Source organism: Herpailurus yagouaroundi, unplaced genomic scaffold (genome assembly GCF_014898765.1).
Source record: "Herpailurus yagouaroundi ecotype Mexico unplaced genomic scaffold, PumYag 182, whole genome shotgun sequence".
In the NCBI taxonomy this organism is placed as follows: domain Eukaryota; kingdom Metazoa; phylum Chordata; class Mammalia; order Carnivora; family Felidae; genus Herpailurus; species Herpailurus yagouaroundi.
The window spans coordinates 16,203,769-16,224,944 of record NW_024412413.1 but is presented as its reverse complement, the minus strand read 5'-3'; the positions used below and the strand labels follow the sequence as shown (position 1 = coordinate 16,224,944).

Genomic DNA, 21,176 nt, shown 5'->3' with positions numbered 1-21,176 from the left:
AGGTAATTAATAGAAAAATGAAGAAGGTGGAGGAGGAGGTGGAGAAGGAGGGAGAGAAGGGGAAAAGGAAGGAAGGAAAGAGGAAAGAGAAGAAGAAGGGGAAGGGGAAGGAGGGGAGGAAACTTGCACCACTTACTGAACAACCTCCAAGTATCGAGCACTGTTCTGAGCACTTTCCCCTTCTCTAATCTCATCCAAAACCCCATTTACACAACAACGCAAATGTACTTCATGCCACTGAACTGTGCAGCTAAAAAGATGGTTAAAGTGGCAAATTTCATGTTATGGATATTTAAACACAATTCTTTAAACAGATGAGGAAACGGGTTTAAGGAGACGAGGTGATGCATCTCAGGAGAGCTGACTAGTAGGCGGCCAGGGAAACCCCGTGCCTCTAAAGCTTCAGTCCACTGCGTGCACAAGACCACCCCCCGATAATCTGCAAGCTTCGCCCCAGCCTTCCGAGCTGAGCTTCTGCCATTCTCCGAGCCGATTTCCATTTGGGGCTTATAAATAGGCTGAGTGATTCACATGCGCAGAGCTCAGCCTGGCCCCAGTGGCGCTGAGGCTCTGTCTTGAATGCAGCCCCCAGAATAAGGCTATTTTCTAAAAGTTGTCCCTGAATGAATGAATGGAATGTCATTGAAAGCAGCTGGTGTATAACCACGCTCAGAAAACGCATTCTCTGGGCTCACATTGCACTTAATTGCCCTGAATTCCACTTTCTTATCAAGGCCTCCGATTTGCTTGCAGGAAGTTGGTTGGAAGCTCATGAAGTGTGCCCTGTGGATCAGGAAAGGAAGGGAATGGCTGGATGCCCTGGGGCCTGCCCCAAAGTCCCAGGGCTTCGGCCTCTGCAACTGCAGCCAAGGCAAGGTGCAGACACAGCGCAGTGTGCGTCCCGAGGAAAACATATCCCCTTCCTACCCCGCGATGTCCACGGTTGCCAAATACATGCATGAGAGGCACCCACCACCATGGCGTGCAAATCCCTGCACGCACACACTCACACCAGACTTCTCTAAGTCTGGGTGCCCTTGCTTTCTGTGCAGCTGTCCTGAGAAGCATGTTTATGTTAGGGACCCCTCCCGTCCTCTCAGACTGATGCTTATCAGCCTTGCCCAGTAAAACTGTCATTGCCACTGACAGAAGATTTATAGAAATGTAGATTAGCCCCGTGTTCTTGGCACTTCAACGGAAAAGAAATATTAATCAACACACAAACACACACACACACACACACACACACACACACACACACACACACACAGAGTTCTTAAACCTTGAACCACCTAAACTTAGGCTCCAGCTCTAAGATTTCATACCATCGGGAGTGTCTATCGACTATAAGAGCAGAAATGGCCACTGGTTAAAACTTCTCAAAGCCTCAATTTCTTATCTGTAAAATGGAGGTAGGGAGGTGCCTGGGTGGCTCAGTCGGTTGAGTGACCCGCTCTTGGTTTTGGCTCAGGTCATGATCTCAAGGTTCATGAGACTGAGCCCTGTGTCAGGCTCGGGACCAACAGCAAGGAGCCTACTTGGGATTCTCTCTCTCTCTCTCTCTCTCTCTCTCTCTCTCTCTCTCTCTCTCTTCCTCTGCCCAGTTCATACTCTCTCTCTCTCTAAAACAAAACAAAATAAAATAAAATAAAATAAAATAAAATAAAATAAAATACAGTTAGGAACAGTACCCACCTCCACAGTGTCATGGTGAAAATTACATGACAAAAAGTATGTAAAATACTTAGGACAGACATTGGCACAGAGTTGGGCCTCCATAAATATTTGCTCCGCACCATTAAATCTGTATCCATAGCTTTATCAACCTCACGATATTCAAAACAATACTGGCCTTCCAGTTCAGGAAATTATTTAAGGCCCCTTTTTCAAATTAATACATTTTTTACAAGTGAACGGAACAAAATAAAACTATGAAGTAAAATAGCACAGAAGATACGAGGGAAAGGCAGAAACCATGAAGACAGTGTAATAAAAAAAATCTGGGAAATTTGAAAAACCTGAAATTTTGGAAATAGTGATTTTAAACATAATAAAACAAAAATAACCGAATTAAAGTGGTATTTTGCCGACACATCAGTAACCTTTGGAGAAGGTAACTACTTTGAATTTTTTCTGGTGATGGGCTTGTTCTTGTTTCTTGTTTCTTGTGATGAGCCGTATCGGCTCAAAATCACGTCCCCCCACTGGGCCAATACCCGTTGAGCCTGGGCCCCAGAAAAGAATCTGAGAAGACAACACGCAGGTCCTTAATTTTTGGAGTTTTTGTTATTATCAAGCCATTCTAGAGGGATGTTCTGCTGGATAAAAATCAAAGGTAGAAAGATACGGTAGGAAGTGATTATTCACATTTCCAAATAGCCTCGCTACAACACAGATGCACCTTGAAGACTCCCAGCTAAGTGAAACAAGCCAGACACGAAAGGGTAAATATTATATGGCTCCACTTATACGCGGTACCTAAAGGGGAGGGGCGGTGGTTAACCCTGGGTCTCTGTGAATAATCGCTGTGAGCTCACAGGATGAGAAAGGAAGTATCTGCTTGCCGGTGGGTAAACGCTGGGGGAAAATGCTGACGAGGAGGGTGTTGGAAGCAATGGTCTGACGGTCATTTGCAGTGTCTAAGAGGAAGTGCAGCAGACTGGACAGATCAGAAGAATCTGGGGCTGACCGTGGACGTGGCACTAGTGGGTGATGGGTGGGACCTGCCACGTCACTCAGTTTCCTCACCTGCAAAACGGGACTAATAATAGAACCCACCTCGGAAAGCTGCATGAGAGAGAACAGGCATGAGAAGCCCTTGGAATAGTCCTGGGACGACAGACTCTAGATTACAGCCGTCATGATGTTGCTGGTGGTTTGGTCTGCTTAACAATTGTTTCCTAAGAAACAGTGCCCACCAAAGAGCCAAAGGGAAATTACCATCACCCAATTCTGGAATAGGCATGCCCAGGGTGGGAGGCTGTTCTGCACGACGGGAGAAGTAAGGGATGAAGGGTTTGAGGGTTTGGGTTCAAATCCCAGCCCTACTGCTTACCAGCACTGAATTTAGGCGGTTCGTTAATCCTTCCCTGCTCCACTGAGGTCCGAGGGTCGGCAGCTTCCGCACCAGCTGGGAGATGACCAATCCCAAGTGACCTGGGAAAGCTCTTAACTGAGAGCACCTCCGAGAAGCAGCTTCTCAGGGGATGCTAATGAGCAACCCATCACGGCTCACCACACACTCGACTGGGGCGTCCCTACACAGCTGCCCTGGCCATCATGACTCCGGCAGCCTGGCCGGTGGCTACCAACAGCTCTTGGAGAGTCCCTCCTAGGAACAACTGTCTACAAGCTGCCTGCAGACAAGGCAAGGCAGACTGAAGCAAAGGCCAAAAAAGTGCCCGTGTGTGATGCTCGCCTAGATTTGGGGCAAAATTGGGTCGTAGTGGTAGAAGGCAGAATTTATCAGGTGCCTGGGTTTGCAGTGGCCTTAGGTTTGCAGCCAGCCCCATTGCCAATATCAGCTGCAGGAACCTCCTCATATGTAAAATGGGGATAATCAGACCCACCCCAGTGGAGACATTCTGAGATCCAAATGATGTAAGGCATGTGGCAGGTCCGGCACAGGACTCCGGCTTCTAGCAGAGGCTCAATGAAGATCACTTTCCTTCCCCAGCCTCCGTGCGCTATTCTTGTGCTTGCTGCCCCTTCCCTGTAGAAGGCTGTCAGCACATTTCTATCAAACTCCTACCCATCCTTCAAAACCCATTTCAATCACCACTGCCTCAGCAAAGGCTTTTTGGTCCTTTTATAATTAACAGAATCACTACCTCCTGCTCAGCACTTCCAGAGCACATTATACGGGCACTATGAGGCACATAGCAAGACCATCTGGTCTTGAAAGGAGGATCAGGGAAGGCTTCCTGAAAGAAGAGGCATTCAAGCTGAGACTGAAAGGAGGGGTAGGCAAAGAGCAGTGGGAAGAGCATTCCAAACACAGGGAACCACGTGTGCAAAAGCCAGATTGTCCTCACCACCAGACAATTACATTCTATATCTGTTCGTCTGTTGCTTGTGTCCCCAGCTGGAATTCTAGGTCAAATTCAGTACCTTATCTTCCTCACTCACCTCTATATCCTTCTCATGGCTCATTATGCTAGCTTAACAACTGTGAGATTCCGAGCTCCGAGAAGATAAGGACCTGGCCCTCTGGTTCACTCTTAAATCCCAGCATCCAGCACAGGGCCAGGTACACAGTAGGAACTTAGCACATGTCTGTGGTCGAATATGTACTGCCCATAGGACATACTCAATTTGCTCAACAAGTAAGTGCGGAAATAGATGAGTGAATGCAGCCACGCACGGAGACACGCATATACACAAACACACACGTAAACGGGTGAGTGAACAAATGAACAGATTAATTAATGCACAAATGCAGAGTTCTCACACGCATGTAATCAAAGTCCAGAGGCCATATCCTGGGCTGCCCCATTTGGCCTTGTGAAGCCTCAGAGATTTCTATCTCATCTGAGCCCTAGCCATTCAAATTTCTTTTCTTGTCCGCAGCCGCTTTGAGTCCATTGTCATCAGGGGCAACAGGCCATCTCCCCTATGCCCCTCTACTCTGAGCCCTGGGAGCTCACCAAATTCCCAGCCCTCTTTGAGGAGGCGAGCTGACCCCAGTGCTTGGACCTCTTACTTCAAGGCATTTTTACAGGACCCTTCTATGGGAATTGTCAGCATTCCATTCTCCCAGAGAGTGGGATGTGAATCTGGCCCATTTTTATTAATTGCAAATTACTGCTATGCCGGGCGTCTATTTTAGTAGACATAGGCTTACTCCACAGAGGCTTTAACAGGCCTCTCCGCAGTACGGAATGCAACCCAAAGAGGCACATTGCTCTCATTCTTTCTGCCAACAGACTATGTGAATATTTTTAGAAGCCACGCCCTCTCACAGTGGCCCGATAAATAATTTCCGATGCCAGATGTGCCCTTTGCAAATCAACATCAGGCAGAGAAGAGGGGACAACGAGTTACCTGGCTCACACCAAAGTGCAGCGGCATGGGTCACATTTAAACCAGCAGCATGCTTAGAGGCTTCCTGGGCCAAAGCCCCCCTCCCCCACCCCCAGCCTTGGAATCCCGGAGAAGGAATCGGAACTGAGGCTAGGGAGGCACCAGCGGGGGCTGTGAGAGGGACCTGGCTGCTCTTATACCACTGGCTTTCTCCCTCCGGTCCAGACGCTGATGCCACGGGCTCTCCAGAACACGGAGGCCGGTGTGTGGTCATGTGTCTGCTGCCTCTGCCACCAATGCCCTTTCTAAGTATGTTTCCAGCAAAGTGCTGAGTCAGGAAGAGAAGAGCCAGGCAGATACAGCCGGAAGACAAATCAACACCAGCTGAAACGTATTTAAAAAAAAAAAAAAAAAAAACCTTGGGAGTGCGTGTGAAATGATGAAAGAGAATTTGCCCAGAAGTCAAACATGGGAGTTGTAATCCTGGCTGTCATCCTTTCACCCCAAACCCAAACAGCTTAAGGGTACCCGCTGAGTGGCAAGTGCTGGGCCACACTCTGCAGAAACAGAGACACAGAAAGCCCACGTGGATTCACTGCACATGATCATGGGCATGTCACCTAGACCTCCTGGGCCTTCATCATGCAAACAAGGGGGTCAGAAAATGACCCTCAACGTTCTTCAAGCTCTAGGATTCTCAGATCCTAGCAGCATCCCTTGAACAAGCAGAAGGAAAAATTCGTGTTGGGGAATGGGAAGGTTTGGTTTCTGTGCGGATGTGGGGGGGGGCGGCGCGCACGTGGGCCCATGCTTGTGTGTTTCACCTTGGGCAATGCCAGGAGTAGAGATTCTTAACGAAAAGACAAGGAAAAAAAACATGACCGACAGTTCAATTTTATTAACGTTCTGTGCATCTGCTATTCACCTACACAAAGGACAGGGAGCGCAGACTGAAGGGCTCAGTCCTGGGAGCCTTGAGGCCCAACCCCACTGCCCTATGGCTCATTTGCATGAGCCATTCCCCTGGGCTCCTGCACCATTGTTCCCAGAACAATTGCCTTCAGAATTCTAACTATTCTTCTCCTCCATTGGGAAATTCTATGACTCCATAGGAAGCTATGTGCCTTATCACTTCTGGGACTACATCATGGGACCAAGAGGTCACATTGTCCCACAGAAGCCAATCCCCAAGCCAGAGGCTCACATTCCAGGCCTTGTAAAGACTACATTTCATTTCGAGAGCTCCCAGGACAGGTGGCAGGACGAATCGAATCGCTGAGAAAGTTACCAGGGTGGAAGGCACAAACCCTTAGAAATGTGTCCCTCGGACAAGAACCCAATTATGTAGCCATGGCCTGGCCACCACTCCCCAGGACCCAGGCACCTTCCCAGCAGCTGACTCCCTGTTCAACGTCCTCTCCGGTGGCCAACCATTTGCACGGGTGCTTCGGACACGAAGACCTGAGTGCCAAGTGCTCTGAGTATATATGGTCTAAAATCCTCACATTTGCCATGGACTCCCCAGGACTGGGCACAAGGCATGGCACATGGTAATTGCTCAGGAAGTCCTCACAGTAAAATTGTACAAGTAGACAACAACCCCCAGAGACAGGACCAGCATCCCTACTGGACAGACAAGGAAACTGAGGCTTAGGCAAGTACTTTATCCAAAATACCGCCATTAGTAAGGGGCAGAGTTGCAGTTCAAATTCAAATTCCAGGCTACCCAACTCCGAAGCCGCCGCTCTGAACCCTGACTCACTGCACGGTGCTCAGCAATGTATGAAGCTACACACGGGGTATCTCGCTTAGTCCTCAAAACAAGCCTGTGAGCATCACGGTTACCCCGTTTTATAGTCATAGAAGCAGGATGAAGTGGCTTTCCCGATGGCAAACAGCTAGTAAGCGACGCAGGACAGAATTTTCCAACCACACAGTCAGTGCTCCTACGAGAGTAATCCAGCCACTTTGCCAGAAAGGGAGAGACCTTGAGACTGCACCGCCTGATCCTAGGAAGAAATTGTTTGATCAATTGTTCCCTCCTTATTCTGTGGACTAACACAGAAATGTGTGACCACAGTCCACTACTCGCAAAAACAAGACGTCACCCTAACATGGCTTCTGGGAGCCTCTCAAAGGATGATGCTAACCCATGGTTGCCACCATGATCTGCAAACAGAATCCAAACTCCAAGAGAGGAAACAGTCTCCCTGTGATGCACCCCCTCAAATGAAAGCAACAGCAACAAAAAGAGGGGACGATGCGAGGTCATTCCCATGCTTTGTCCCGGGACCAGGGATGAGGCACTAACGTCACCAGCGGCCAATTAGAGGGATCCCCTGGTGGCGGGAGTACTGAGGCCATTTCATAATGAAACCCATGCGGCGGGCTCCGTTTATTTTGAAACCGTATTTGCTTATTTTGCAGACGTGATCAAAAGGACATTCAGAGAGCTCCGCAGGAGGCACTTGAACCCCGTTGGCCGGGAGAGCTTGCTTCAGCTCCAGCGGCAGCCAGCAATAACACTCTCCGTAAAAGTACGCCCATCCCTTGATGGTATGCTCCTTCCCGGCACACAGGCCATCATCCTGTCCGGCAGCTGCCCAGTCCCAAGGCTGGCTACGGGGGTGGGAGGGTTGGGAGGGCGACGGAGGCGGCATGGCAGTGACAGGAGGGTGGCAGGGAAGGAGTTCCAACTCTTCCATAACCTGGGACCCTGCTGGCAACTCAAGCATTCAGGAGTCACGCAGACATGGGCTCACACCCCAACTCCACTACTTACGGCTGTGTCACCTTGGGTTGGTTACTTAACTTCTCTGTGCCTCATGTCCCTATCTGTGAAATGACGTAAATGACAGTGCCCGTGTCACAGGGTTGGGAAGATTAAATGGAAGTGATATCAGGCAAGTTGCATATCAGTAACACGTGCAACCTGTTACTGTCTTAAGTGTTTTTATGGCGATGATTATAGACCATGAGCTTCCTGGGGACGGGGACTGTATTGTAGTCATCCCAGCGTGAAAATCAATGTCTGGCATCCAGTTGGAGCTGGAGAAATGCTTGTTGAATCTCAGTGTTCGAACTGAACTGATGGCTTAAGCCCCATGACTGCCTGCACCTGCCTGCCAGGGCAGGACCCAGAAGCCTCCTGATGCCTGACTTCTGGGCTGCAGCCTGGGGCTGCTTGAGCCCCACCAGCCACAATCCCCAGGCTCTGTATTATCAATCAACGAGACACGAGCTTTACCTTAATATTGCAGTTGTCATCAAGCAGTATGTTTTCCAGCTTTAAGTCCCGGTGGACCACACCGTTCTGAAACGAGAACACAGGCAGGGGACTGAATGGGATGGCTGGGATGAGATCAAGAAAGAGGGAGCAGGAGCCGGGGAGCAAAGGGAACGATTTGACAGATTAAAGAAATGCGCCAGCCCGGTGGTCTTCGCCTCCAACCTTCAGGGCCTTTCTCACTGTCATGAAGCTCTCCGCCAGCCAATGACCAGGGACAGGAGAGCATTAGTCACTTGCTGTGTGGTTAAGGGAAAAATGACTGGAATCCATTCTCCCTCAGAGCCTGTAAAACAGCAGGGGGATTCTTTGTCGGAATGTAATTCCACTGTGTGAAAGCAATATAGTCGCAGGCAGGGACAAACAATGTCTGTCTGTAGTGTGCTTCCCAGGGAAGAAGCAGATATCTCTGCTGGAGACTCAGAAAGTGGGGCTCACAGACCTGGCTTGTCTGTCTGTCTGTCTGCCTGCCTGCCTGCCTGCCTGCCTGCCTGCCCAAGGCTGGAAAGGGGTCTTGCTCAATCTATTATGACCCATGAAACTAATCCAGATCTGTTCAGAGCAGAACAGTAACACCCCCATGGAAATTTCCTAAGCAGCTGGGAGGGAAGGTTCAATAAGTCCCTCTCTGCTGGCAGGACTCAGGTGATGGGAGGCAGTGGGAGGGGCCAATGAGACCCTAGCCACTGGACTGACCAAAACGGGTCCCTGCCATCCTACGTGACCTTTCCATTCAAGCCAACTCTGGCAAGGCTGGACGCTGAAGTGCAGTGACAGGCTGCTAGCCTACAGAGGGTGAAAAGCAGTCATTAACCAACAGACTGCTGGTCTATACAGCAGTAACAACTAGTACTCATGATCCTTTGTAAAACCCAATGATCTTTTAAAGAGGTGGGTGGGCGTGGGCAGAGAGGTGGAACTGAGACAACCAGCTACATTGGGCTGGGTGCACAAACAGCAGGGAGTGAGTTTTTAATATCATTCGGCATAAAGGGCATTTGCAATCGAAGCTGCTGTTGTAAGCAAACCAACTGGCTAGAAGTTCTTAGTGTTTCATTCAAGATTTCTTTAGGGGAGCCTGGGGGGCTCAGTCGGTTAAGCTTCAGACTCTTGATTTCAGCTCAGGTCATGATCTCACGGTTTGTGAATTTGAGCCCCCACATCAGGCTCCGTACTGCCGGAAGCTTGGGATTCTCTCTCTCTCCCTCTCATTCTGCCCCTTCCGTATGCACTCTCTCTCTCTCTCTCTCAAAGTAAATAAACTTAAAAAAAAAAAAAGATTTCTTTAGTTCAGAATCTGCATGTTTATAGTTGGTGCTTTATTGTTTATTTTCCTTTCCATTTGACAGTTCCTAATATCCCCAAAAGCACTGGCTGAAGACACAAAAGTTGTATTTCTGCTACGCTTTTTCTAACACAAAACTTCAAGGGTGTGTTTTGAATTCAGAAATATACAAACCAAGGCTCCTGGAGGAAAGATACAGAATACAAGCTACCCCATTTTTCTCTAGTTTTAAATATTGGGAGCAGTTTGATTTATATTATTGCATTCTTAGTTTTCATAGTAAGATGGAATGAGTCTGATAAAGCCCCATTCATACAAAAGCCTAAGTCTTCACCCACTACAAATAATGAAAATATGATCTGTAGTGCTTTAAGATGATGCCTGATGATAAAGCATAAAATACTGTTTGATCTGATCGGTGCCTTTGGAGTCAGCAAAGTGAAGTCCAACAGTGTTCATGTGGATTAAAGGTTTTAGATTTGAATTATCAATTTTTTTTTCAATTTTTTTAATGTTTAATTTGAGAAAAAGAAAGAGTACCAGCAGCAGAGGGCCAGAGAGATAAGGAAACAGGGGATCTGAGGCAGGCTCTGTGCTGACAGCAGAAAGCCTGATGCAGGGCTCAAACTCCTGAGCCATGAGATCATGGCCTGAGTGGAAGTCAGCCGCTTAACTGACTGAGCCACCCAGGCGCCCCTGAATAATCATCTTCTAATTACTTACAGAGCCACTCTCAATTAACCAGAATATTTAACAAGCCAGAAGGCCCCATGTGGCAATCATTTGAATGAAGAAGCTGACTCTATTTTGGACGCCATGTTGGATTCAAGTCACTATTGTCCTCAAAGTGAAAGAATGTTCCTGAAATAAACAGCATGAATAGGATGGGATCATGATTAACATAATTAGTAACAATGATGGCTGAAATACGTCTTGGAATCATTTGTGCCCTTCATTTCCTTCTCCAGAGACAAAGGGTAGCCAACCTGGCTGTATCATGAGCACATCCCATATAGGCGTGTTGCAATAAAACGTACGTGTAGGTACGTAACCTTTGAGGAAAGATACCAAGAGCACAGGAAGTTCACAACCAGCGGCTTAGTAATTCCACTTCTGGAATATCCCTCAGGTAAATCATTCAGATGAGTGGAAGAGGTTAATATATAAAAACAGCAATCACTACAATATATTAACCAGAAATTGGAACCAGCCTAAATGGCCAACAATCACAATAATTACAGAGAATTTTTAGTAATGTGGGAAAATGCTTTACATTAAAATACTAAGTGAAAAGGCAAGACACCAATATAAAAAATACACATACTGTAGTGCTCTGGATCCTGGAATGGAGAAAGGCCATGGTGGCGGGGCGGGGGCGCCCCTGAACTGGTGAATTCTAAATAAAATCTGTAGTTTTGTTAACACCAATGCCTGAACGTTAGTATCTTGGTTTCAACAAATGTACTGCCGTAATGTAAAATGTTCCCATTAGGATAAAAATGAATGAGGGGCAAATGGGAGCTCTCTGTATTATCTTGGAAACTTTGCTGTGCCTCTAAAATTATTCAAAATAAGAAATTCGAATAAAAAAATAGATGTTAGGAGTAGGAGGAAAAAGACTGGAAAGCAATGCACAGAAGTGTCACTTGTGGGCTATGCCTGGATTCTGGAATCATGGGGGATGGTGATTTTCTTCTATTTTATAAGCTGTCCATGCACATGACAATGAACAGATATCACCTGAATTCTATGAAAAGGATCACGTGGCACCATCAAAACCATCTGTGAGCAAAGCCCCGGCAGGGCGCAGCCATACCTTGTGACAATAGTGCACGGCGGAGACGATCTGGCGGAAGAAGTGTCTGGTCTCCCTCTCGCTGAGGCGTCTCCTCTCACTGATGTAATCGTACAGCTCCCCCTTGCTCGCGTACTCCATGATGATCACAATCTTGTCTTTGTTCTCAAACACTGTGGGGGGAACGGCAACACACAAACACCCTGTTTATCCAACAAGCTCACTTATGACCGCGGAGGGTGCGAGGGAGGACGACGGAGATGTCACTGAGCAGGGGCCAAGAGACAGCAGTCAGGCCATTCCACGTCACGAGGGGCTGGGCGAGTGTTCCGGCCAGGTAGATGATGACATCACGCTATTGTTACTGGACACACCTCTGTAACCCTAAGGGAAAGATGTCTCTCTCCTCCGATGGCCCCCTGCCCTTGATCAGGATCATTTTCCTAAGCCCCGCCCACCAGAACAGCCCCCTGTACGACAAACAACTACCATCTATTAACCATTCGATATGGACCAGCGACCTGGACCTCACGAGCTACTCTGAGCCCAAAATGGGTGGCTGGACTTGTCACCTCTTTGCTCAAAACCTTCTAGACTTTTCCATCTCACTCAAAATAAAACCCAAAGTTCCAAATGTGGCCCACCAGGTCCTGTGTGGTCCTGTGGACCCTTCCTAGCCCTATTCCGTGTATTCTGCATATTTATTGATTTAGTCACCCCCCACTAGAATGTAAATGAGGGTTGGTCTATTTCATTCACCGCTGTATCCCCAGCACCCAGAGAGCTGACATGGGAGCTCAATGAACAATTATCGAATGAGCGAGCTCACAACTTCCTAAATGCATTCTGGACAGTTACAGTAAATAATTACATAGCCTTTACTCTGTGCCAGGCGCCTGTAAGGTTTTGAGTGCCCCACATGTACTGACTTATTTAGATCTTACAGCAAACTTTCAGGGAAATACCAGTAATTGAAAAATGAGGACACTGAGAGCGAGAGAAGTTCGGTGACTTGCACAGTTTGGCTGAGCTGCCAGACTGGGGCACGGCTCACCTCTGGCTTCTGGCCTTGGTGGGGACCTGTGATGCCATAGCCTAACGTGGTGGCATGTCAGGACCACTGCAATCACCACCCCCCCAGGCTGGGTTCCCTGACTCAGCCCCTTCCTACTCAACCCCCACACCACCAGGGAACTTGTTTTCCAAAATGCTTGTAACCGCTTCTCTCTCCCCAACCCTGATACTCTCTCTAGCAGTGATGTTCACACTCTGCCAGACTAAGTCCTTGGGAGGGAGCATCAAGCAGATGCCCATGGGTACTGGTCAGGGGAGGCCACAAAGCACAGGCACTAGGTCCTCGACACCACCTGCACCAAAGCCACTCTGCTGCTATCTGGGCTCCATTAGGCTTTCACAAAGATGGACATCCTTTGAGCAAAGACAAAATAAAGAATAATTGTTTTGAAAGCCATCACTCCCGAGGGACATGGTATAAAAACCTTGGTAGGGTACCCAAGACCGTCCCTGAAGGACCCCTGCCTACATCCCTCCATCTCATCAGTCTCTATCATTCCCCCATCAGGCCCCTGATGTCCACCAGTGCTGGACCATTTGTCGTTTCTCACAATCAATCTCTCTCTCTCTCTCTCTCTCTCTCTCCTCCCCCCCCCCCCATGACTGCTGTTTCCCACCTCCTTCCCCCTGCCTTTACTCCTCCCTGTCTTACCTGTCTGGGAAACTCCAGCCCGTCTGTCAAGATTGAACTCAAATATGGCTTCTATTTTGCTTCCCTCTGCCCCTCACGGTGGCTACTTAATACGTGTATCACTTTCAAACCGCATACACTTATGTGCTGATTTACATACCCATTTCCTCTGCCTGGACTGTGAGTCTGGACTTTTAGACATAAAACGTTTGGTTTTAGAATCAGACATGCCTAAGTAGGATTCCTGGTTCTGCCTCTTAATTGCTGTGTGACTCTGGGGGAGTTGCCCGCCCTCTCTGTGCCTCAGTTTGGTCAACTGTAAAATGTAAATAACGTTAGTAAGCACTTCTTAGAACTGTTGGGAGTGTTTACTGACACTGGGTTTGTTAAATGCTGAGAACAAGGCCTGCACTTATGGCATGTGCTCAGTGACATTAGCTAGTATTGTGACTATTGATATTATCGGACCCCAGGGCCTTAGCACGGAGCCAGACTCCCAGATACGCTCAATGAGAACGGAATGGAACTGGAACATGCCCCAGGCCTGGGTCCTCTGTCCTCCCACACCTTGTCACTGGCTGTTAGAAGCTCAAGCCCCTCCAGTTCCTTCTTGGCTCCTTCAAGTCCAGCCAAACGTCTCTGATAAAATGAAGGGGGAAGGAGGAGGAGGAAGGAGAACAGCCAGACAAAATTGGCCGCTTCTGCGTCTGCTGGCCTCGGGGTACCCTGCAGCCTTGGCTCCTGCCAGGGATTTCAGCCTGTTGTGCCCTTGTCATTAACAATAAACTTTGGAAACTGGAAAAGCTGCCTCGGGAGGCACGGCTCAGGCTCCAAAAATGATGGAGCGATATGTCCTGGACAGGACGGCGGGCTTTCTAACTTTAAAAGGTGGGGAAGGAAGAAAGAGGGAAGGTTCCTGACAGGGGAATAAAGACGGAGCCTCACCCCCCTACACACAAAAGTCTGATGCGCCCCCAGGGGAGGCCAAACCACTGGTCCCCTCAGTGACTATCAGAAGGTGTGGGTCACTCGCCTGGTACAGACACAGGACCGTTTCGGTCTCTTTCCAATCGGCTGACTTGGTATCATGCAGACATAAACACACTCGTTTCAACAGTTCACTGCACCGGACATTTTCCTACACCGCTTCCATTAGTAAGCCCTTCTAGGCCTCCCTCTAAAATACATCTCGATCCTGTCCTGTCTGACGTCCCCAGCCACCCCTTGCTCTGCAGGCCCCGTCCTCACTGGTCTCCTGCCTTTCACTCTTGCCCCTCAGCTGGCTTTCTGTATTTAGAGGGGGGCCGGGGAACGGTTCCAGATGCATGTGCTGTGGAGCACAGTCCTGCAAGAGACTCTGGAGGAAAAATAGGGTTCTGCGATCAAACGTAGGCAAAATGTTTGGAAAATGCTAATTAATGCTCGATCGCCCTAGGAGAGTCTGGTTTCTTTGACTCTGAGTTTGGCGGGTTGATTTGGCCATTTCAACACCCCTCCTGACATCCAGAGGAACTAACTAGGAGCCAGGCTGGGGAACAATGGGTGAATGATAAAATATCCAAGTGATAAAATCGGCCCCTCAACTGTTGCTGGCCAGGCTTGCGGGCAGCGGGTGACAGAACTGTCCAAGTGGCCATGCTGGGCTCTGCGACCCCACCCCCACCCCTCCCACAGGAAGCAGCACAGCCAAGCCTCAGGGTCAAGGCCCTGATTGCAACCCTAGATTAGCTAAATGCAAACAACAGTTCCAGACTTGGTACCTCAATGACTCACCAAGGAGGCCGCACGCTGATATGCATGAAGCTTCCAGTCCCTTCTGGTAACAGCGCACTTACTGAAGGCTACTGTGTGCTGGCACTGAGCTGACCAGTGTTTTGCAGGAATTGTGTCATATGGCTTTGGTCCTATGAGTATCCTCATTGTACACGTGAGAAATTCCGGGTTCACCCAGGTTAATAACTGCCAGGGCCACGGAGAGTCTGAGGCGGAGCCAGGCCGAGGCCCGCAGTCTGACCACACACACCACGCTCTTAGCCACTACACTAATACACCTGTACGTGAACCCCCGGACCCTCGGTCTCATCAGTCAAACACAGGGCACTCCGTGAGCTCACGGGTCTTGCTCCTCCAGCGTGCTGCCTCGGCCAGTGCTCGATAAACGGGAGCTCTCCTCAGAATTACTTCATCTGCCTCTTAGCCAGCTCCTGCAAAATAAAACCCTACGACTTCGCTCTCCCCGCTGCCATGGCTCTTTAAAACGTGTTGTGGCTGCCGCAGAATCACAAAATTTTCAAGCAGGAAGGGCCTTAGAGATCAAGTACTATCTTTTCCAGAAGAGCCCAGGGTTTCTTTTTTTTTTTTTTTTTTTTTTAACGTTTATTATTTTTGGGACAGAGAGAGACAGAGCATGAACGGGGGAGGGGCAGAGAGAGAGGGAGACACGGAATCGGAAACAGGCTCCAGGCTCCGAGCCATCAGCCCAGAGCCCGACGCGGGGCTCGAACTCACGGACCGCGAGATCGTGACCCGGCTGAAGTCGGACGCCCAACCGACTGCGCCACCCAGGCGCCCCCAGGGTTTCTAACGTATAAGAAAGAGCAAGGCCTTGGGGGTCTGTCCTGAAGAATAACCAGCTTCCGCGCCCTTGGCCCCAGACTCCTTGCCCACGTTAAGGTCACTATCAGTGAGGCGATAGGAACTCTTGGCCATTCTTCTTGCAAAAAGGGCCGCTGCCCTTGGGCACTTTTACAACTGGTTATTTATAAGCCCAGAAATCTTGTCTGTGTTTATGTTATTAGTCACTAAGCAAAAGCTTATTTTCCACCAGTTGGGAAGGGTTTCCTTTCTGAAAAATGAAAGCCTGTGTCTCTTGGCCAGTCTTACCCAGAAGCCCAGTGGCTCCAGAATGGTAAGGAAAACTATGGCCCTTGACATGCCAGGCCTACCAGGAAAATCAAAACCCTGAATAGAAACTTAGCTCAGCTTGAGTCAGCCCACAGCACGGGGCCATGTCCATTTGCTGCAGATCCAGGATTTAAGTGTAACGATACACTTCTGTAAAGTACCCGCGATGGGAATGGCACGGGGGGCGGGGGGGGGGGTGGTATTGAGAGAAGACTTTACCAGGTTAAGACTGGGGAAGGCAGGCCAGGCAGAAGGAGCTGCATGAGCCAGGGCAGAGACAGGAGCAGAACCAGCGGCAGTTGGCAGGTGCTAGGAACTAAGGGACAAGAAAGGAGAGGAGGGCTATGAATGAGCCGCAGAGGCCTTGAATGCCCACAAGGAGTTCTGGGGGGGGGGGGGGGGGCGGGTCAGATATGCCCAAACATTGCGAAGAACCATCATAAATGGACGGAGCAAGGGACAGGGCAGCACCCAGGATCCTGGGCCTAAGAAATAGACCAGAGCTCCCTTCCCCTCAAGAGCCTTCCCTGTCAGATGGTAATCTCTCCTTCCTCAGAAGGCTTATTTGTGATAACAATAGTTACCACTTAGTGGACAATTACTGCATGCCAGGGATTGTCACCTTTAATCCTCACAATCCTACGAGATAGGTATTAACATTATCGCTACTTCATAAATAGGGAGCCGGCACTCCGATGGTGAAACAACAGGGCTGACCCCCTGCAAGGCTACATCCTCCAGGCTGAACATCCTCCGTGATGAATATCGGTCAATACCAGGGATAAATTTTGCCAATTTTCTAAACATGGAATCATGCAGTATATCTTCTTTGTGTCCGGCTGGCTGCATTAGCTCAACACTGTAAGAATAATCCATGACTGTCCCACGTAATGGAAGATTGTTCACTCTCGTTGCTGACCAGTACTCCGTTGTGCATGTCAGGGCTGTGTCCATTCTACTGTTGATGGGTATTGGGGCTGTTTCCAGGTGCGGGTCATGGTGAATAGTGTTGCCGTAAACATTCTCGTGCATGTCTTTCGATGCTCATCTGTACGCATTTGTGTTGGGCGGGTAACCAATATGGATTTGACCCCAAATTTATATGACTTACAAGTTTCTGTTCTTCCCACGACTCTCCACCACTTTCCACCATCATCCATTTACTTTCCTTGCATAATACTCAATAAAGAGCCTCCTTCATTGAAGAGACCAGCATCACTGCTTTTCTGAAAATGCTTTTTTACCCATCTGGAGCACTTTTTGCTTTGTTTAGTTAAAGGGGATACAAAGGCAACATAAGGCACTGTTTTGGCCCTGAGGAGCTGCAACCTAGCTGGATGCAACCAGCAGTGTTTATAAAATAAATCAAGTGCTAACCTGTGTGATACAGACTTTAAGCACCTAGATGATCAGAGAGAAAAATCTGTGAGATAACTCGAATGGCTTGAAAAGGTTGCTAAAGAAACAGGCATGGAACTGGACCACCCAAAATGCCTTGAGAGTTTTGCTTGCATGAGATGGTTTTACCATTGTTTCTGCACAGACTGATATGCAAACTCTGTCCATTTTCTTCTACCGTCCCGCAGAAAGGCTTTCTTTCCAGACACCAACTTGAATGATTTCTCTTCTTTTCTGTTTATTTTCCATTTCAAGGGAGAGTGGGGATTGGTTACTATAGCAACAGCTACTTCTCCAAATTAATTCGGAATTTCATCAGATGTTCAGTTTGACAGTCCAGCTCTGCCTTCTGATTGTCTGGCTTTCACAACCACGCTAATTACCCAGCTCTAACGACTCCCTCCTGCTGCCCCCGGGGGGGAATAACACAACTTGTATAACTCGAGAAAATGCGTATTACAAAACAATGCTCTGGCCTGGGAGAAACACTGATGAGTGAGGAGATCTTGGGATTTTAACCATCCGCCAGCCATTTTAGAACCAAATACACAAGGCCATTTGGGAAGAAGACGGGCTTGGGAAGGGAGAGGGTGGGAATCGTTTCACAGGATGCTCCGTGGAGAGCAGGTTACAAAAAATGGAGGATGTCTTTCTGGTTTACATGTAACGTCAGAAGAGGAACATTAGTTTCTGTCGATGTGAAGCAAAATGGCCAAGGGCCTTGGCACCTGGGTGGCTCAGTCGGTTAAGCGTCCGACTTCAGCTCAGGTCGTGATCTCGCAGTTTGTGAGTTTGAGCCCTGCAGTGGGCCTCTGCTATCAGCACAGAGCCCACTTCGGATCCCCTGTCCCCCTCTCTCTCTGCCCCTCCCCCACTCATGTTCTCTCTCTTCCTCTCTCTCTCTCTCTCTCTCTCTCTCTCTCTCTCAAAATAAACATAAAAAAAAAGACAAAGACAAAGCCAAGGGCCTAGAGTGGACCAGTCAGGATTCTCCTCATGCCTTTGCCTTCAATTAACTCCATATCTGAAATTAGTTCATTCTTTCCATGGGATTGCCTCCCTGCATGACAGCATTTTACTGCTTCCCTGAAACCTCAAACAGACACACCGTTCCACTCCTCAGAGATGTGCTCTTGTTAAAGGTCATAAGATCCTCATGGAAAGTAGCTTATTTTTCATTTCAGAAATGGAGTTATCTTTCCTTTGCAAGAACTGTCTGCAACCTAATTATAGGCCCTTTAGTCAATACAAGATCCATTCTTCAAAAGTTTCCTCCCCAGAACTAAATTTCAAGCACCTCACGGGCTCATGGCTTCATAAAATGGTCCTCTGATCCCTTAAGTCCGAGAGCCCATGGCAGTGAGAGCGAGAAAATTAAACTGGGCTGGCAGCTCTCCACTGTCAATGAGTTGGTCAGAGTTGAATCAATGTGTTTCCTGGCTTAGACAATGAAAGGCTCTTTAGTTCACTAATTGTCTTTTCTTAAACCAAAACTCTCTCTGGATGTCGGTTGGCATGTGCAAGGAGAACCATAGCCAACCAGGCCACCCACTACCAGCAGTGGACCCCACAGAAGGCAGAAGAAATAGTAAGAAAGTGTATGAGCTACCTGCAGAAGAAAGGATGCAGAAGGCTTGTCAAGAACCATTCATTCCTGGTAGGACCGTCAGTGCTACTTGGGAGCCCAATAACAAATCCTAGGAGGGCAGGGGATGTGGCCAGGAAAAAGGAAGGAGCTTCATGGGAGAGAGAATCAATGGCACCATGTTGGTCCAGCCATTGGACTCCATCTTCCTTCCACAACCACCCCCTGGAGGTATTTCCATGGAAACAAGCAGGGCTATAAGGTGATGCGTTCCATCAACCATCACCACACACTCATCAGCCATGCCCCACAGTCTCCCTGATCGTTTTCTCTATTGCTCTGTCCGGGCCTGTTTGTTACACACACACACACACACACACACACACACACACACTCACCCAATCCTGAATCTGAGAGAGCCCTGACAATTGATCAGAACATCTCAGAACCACCCCAGACTGATGCTAAGGCTCTTGTACTTGACACAGTGAAGTTCCAAAAAAAAGCATGCAGTTTGGGCAACGAGTATAGTAGAACCTCTCCCCACGGTGAAGACCACCTTACTGTTCCCCTCCCCACAGAGGGCTTTGCTACAGGGGCTCATCCCACCCTTACCAGCAGTCAGGGTGGAAAAGTCAGCCCTGCTGTTATCACACCTCTCCTTCTAGCCATTGTGTGCTCCACCATGTATGGTTCAGGACTATCTTGTCAACTCTGAATTCTGATCTGCCTCATCATGCAACACAGTACCATAGTTAAGAACCTGACTCCCTGAGCCAGGCTACCTGGGTTCAAATCCAGGCTCTGCCACTTACCAGCTGAAGGACCTTGGCAAGTTACCTTACCTTTCTGAGCCTCGGTTTCCTCATCTGGTAAGGTGAAGATCACCTATCCTCATTGTGCAGATCATCACAGCACGTGTACATGTGTTAGCCTGTTATTACTAAGGAGCGAGTCTTAGTCATGCCTGAATCAAATCCAGGACTATTAAGGATATGTATGGGCAAAATCTGCACCTGAGGTCACATGTGTGCTCTTGAGGGATGAAAGGGAGGTGGGAGAACAGAGAAATAGAAGACTAAGACTCAGGGACGTCTTCCTCAACACATGCCGCTGACCTCGGAGGCAAATTAGCAGAGCCATCCCACTTAAGTTCAAAGATCCTATATTAAACGACAACACGGTTCCATTTTTTTTCTCTTTAAAAATTAACTTCAAGTACAAGTGGTATTATTTGAGGCATTAGAAAATATTGAATTCCAGGAAACCCAAGAGGGCGAGGCAGGACAACCACGGAGTAGCATTAGTTTTTAGTTGTTTTATTTCTAATCTCCAGCCTCTAGAAAAATGACTTGGGTGTAATCAAATGAAAACAATGAAAATAATACACTTGAAGGTCAAATAGCTAACTTAATAGGAAACTCATTAGAAACGTGGCTGGACAGATTCAGGGCCGAAGAGCTCGTTCGTCTGACTAACAGTGAAGAAAACTCCGGTGCTGTGTTATTAACCAGGGAAAGTCCTCACTTTTGGATCCGGTCTGCAGAGACGTCGCGTGGAACTTGCGAATCTGGCAGCAAAGGCAGTGTGTTAAAATGCTCAGCGATTCGCCATGGGTTCAAAAGAGTAAACACAAGCATAATACACTACTTTGCCAAGTTCAACAAACTGTTTCATGGGGCTCTGAGTCCCTGATGAGGGCAGCAACCAAATGGCTAAGTAAGTAAACCCAAGCCCAAAGGTATCGCTCACTGCTCACTGGGGATCACTGCCAGACACACGTTCTTCTCTGGAATTCACCGATGACAAATGATCAGACCAAGACACGTTTCTAGAGCAGGGCTCATTTCCTCTTGGTTGCAGGATTAAGTCCATATTTCTCAGGCTGGCCAATTAAATCTGAATCCCCAGGGGTGAGGCCCAGGCATCAGCACTTTTTACAGACGCCCCATGAAACTTCAGTGTGCATCCAGCATCCAGAATCCCTGATGTAGGCGATCCGGCCTCAACCTTCTCTTCTAGCACCTCCCAAAAGAAGGTGATACTCTAGCCGTGAAAAGACCTCTCAGAGCCCTAAACACCACATCAGGAATAATCAATATGCTTTATTAAGCATATTTATTAAGCATGTACCTGCCACTGTACTTAGCAATTTTATTCATGATCTGGTTTAATCCTCACACCCTTATCTAGAAA

General features: G+C 48.3%; 1 protein-coding gene across 1 annotated transcript in view; it reads right to left on the bottom strand.

The window, feature by feature from the left end:
- NUAK1 (NUAK family kinase 1) overlaps positions 1-21,176 on the bottom strand; it is a 71,973-nt gene that overhangs the window by 9,287 nt on the left and 41,510 nt on the right. The window contains exons 3-4 of the mRNA XM_040491012.1: positions 11,410-11,561; positions 8,270-8,335 (exon numbers count right to left, since the gene is read on the bottom strand). Coding sequence (XP_040346946.1) covers positions 8,270-8,335; positions 11,410-11,561 — 218 coding nt within the window. The remainder of the gene's footprint in view (positions 1-8,269; positions 8,336-11,409; positions 11,562-21,176) is intronic.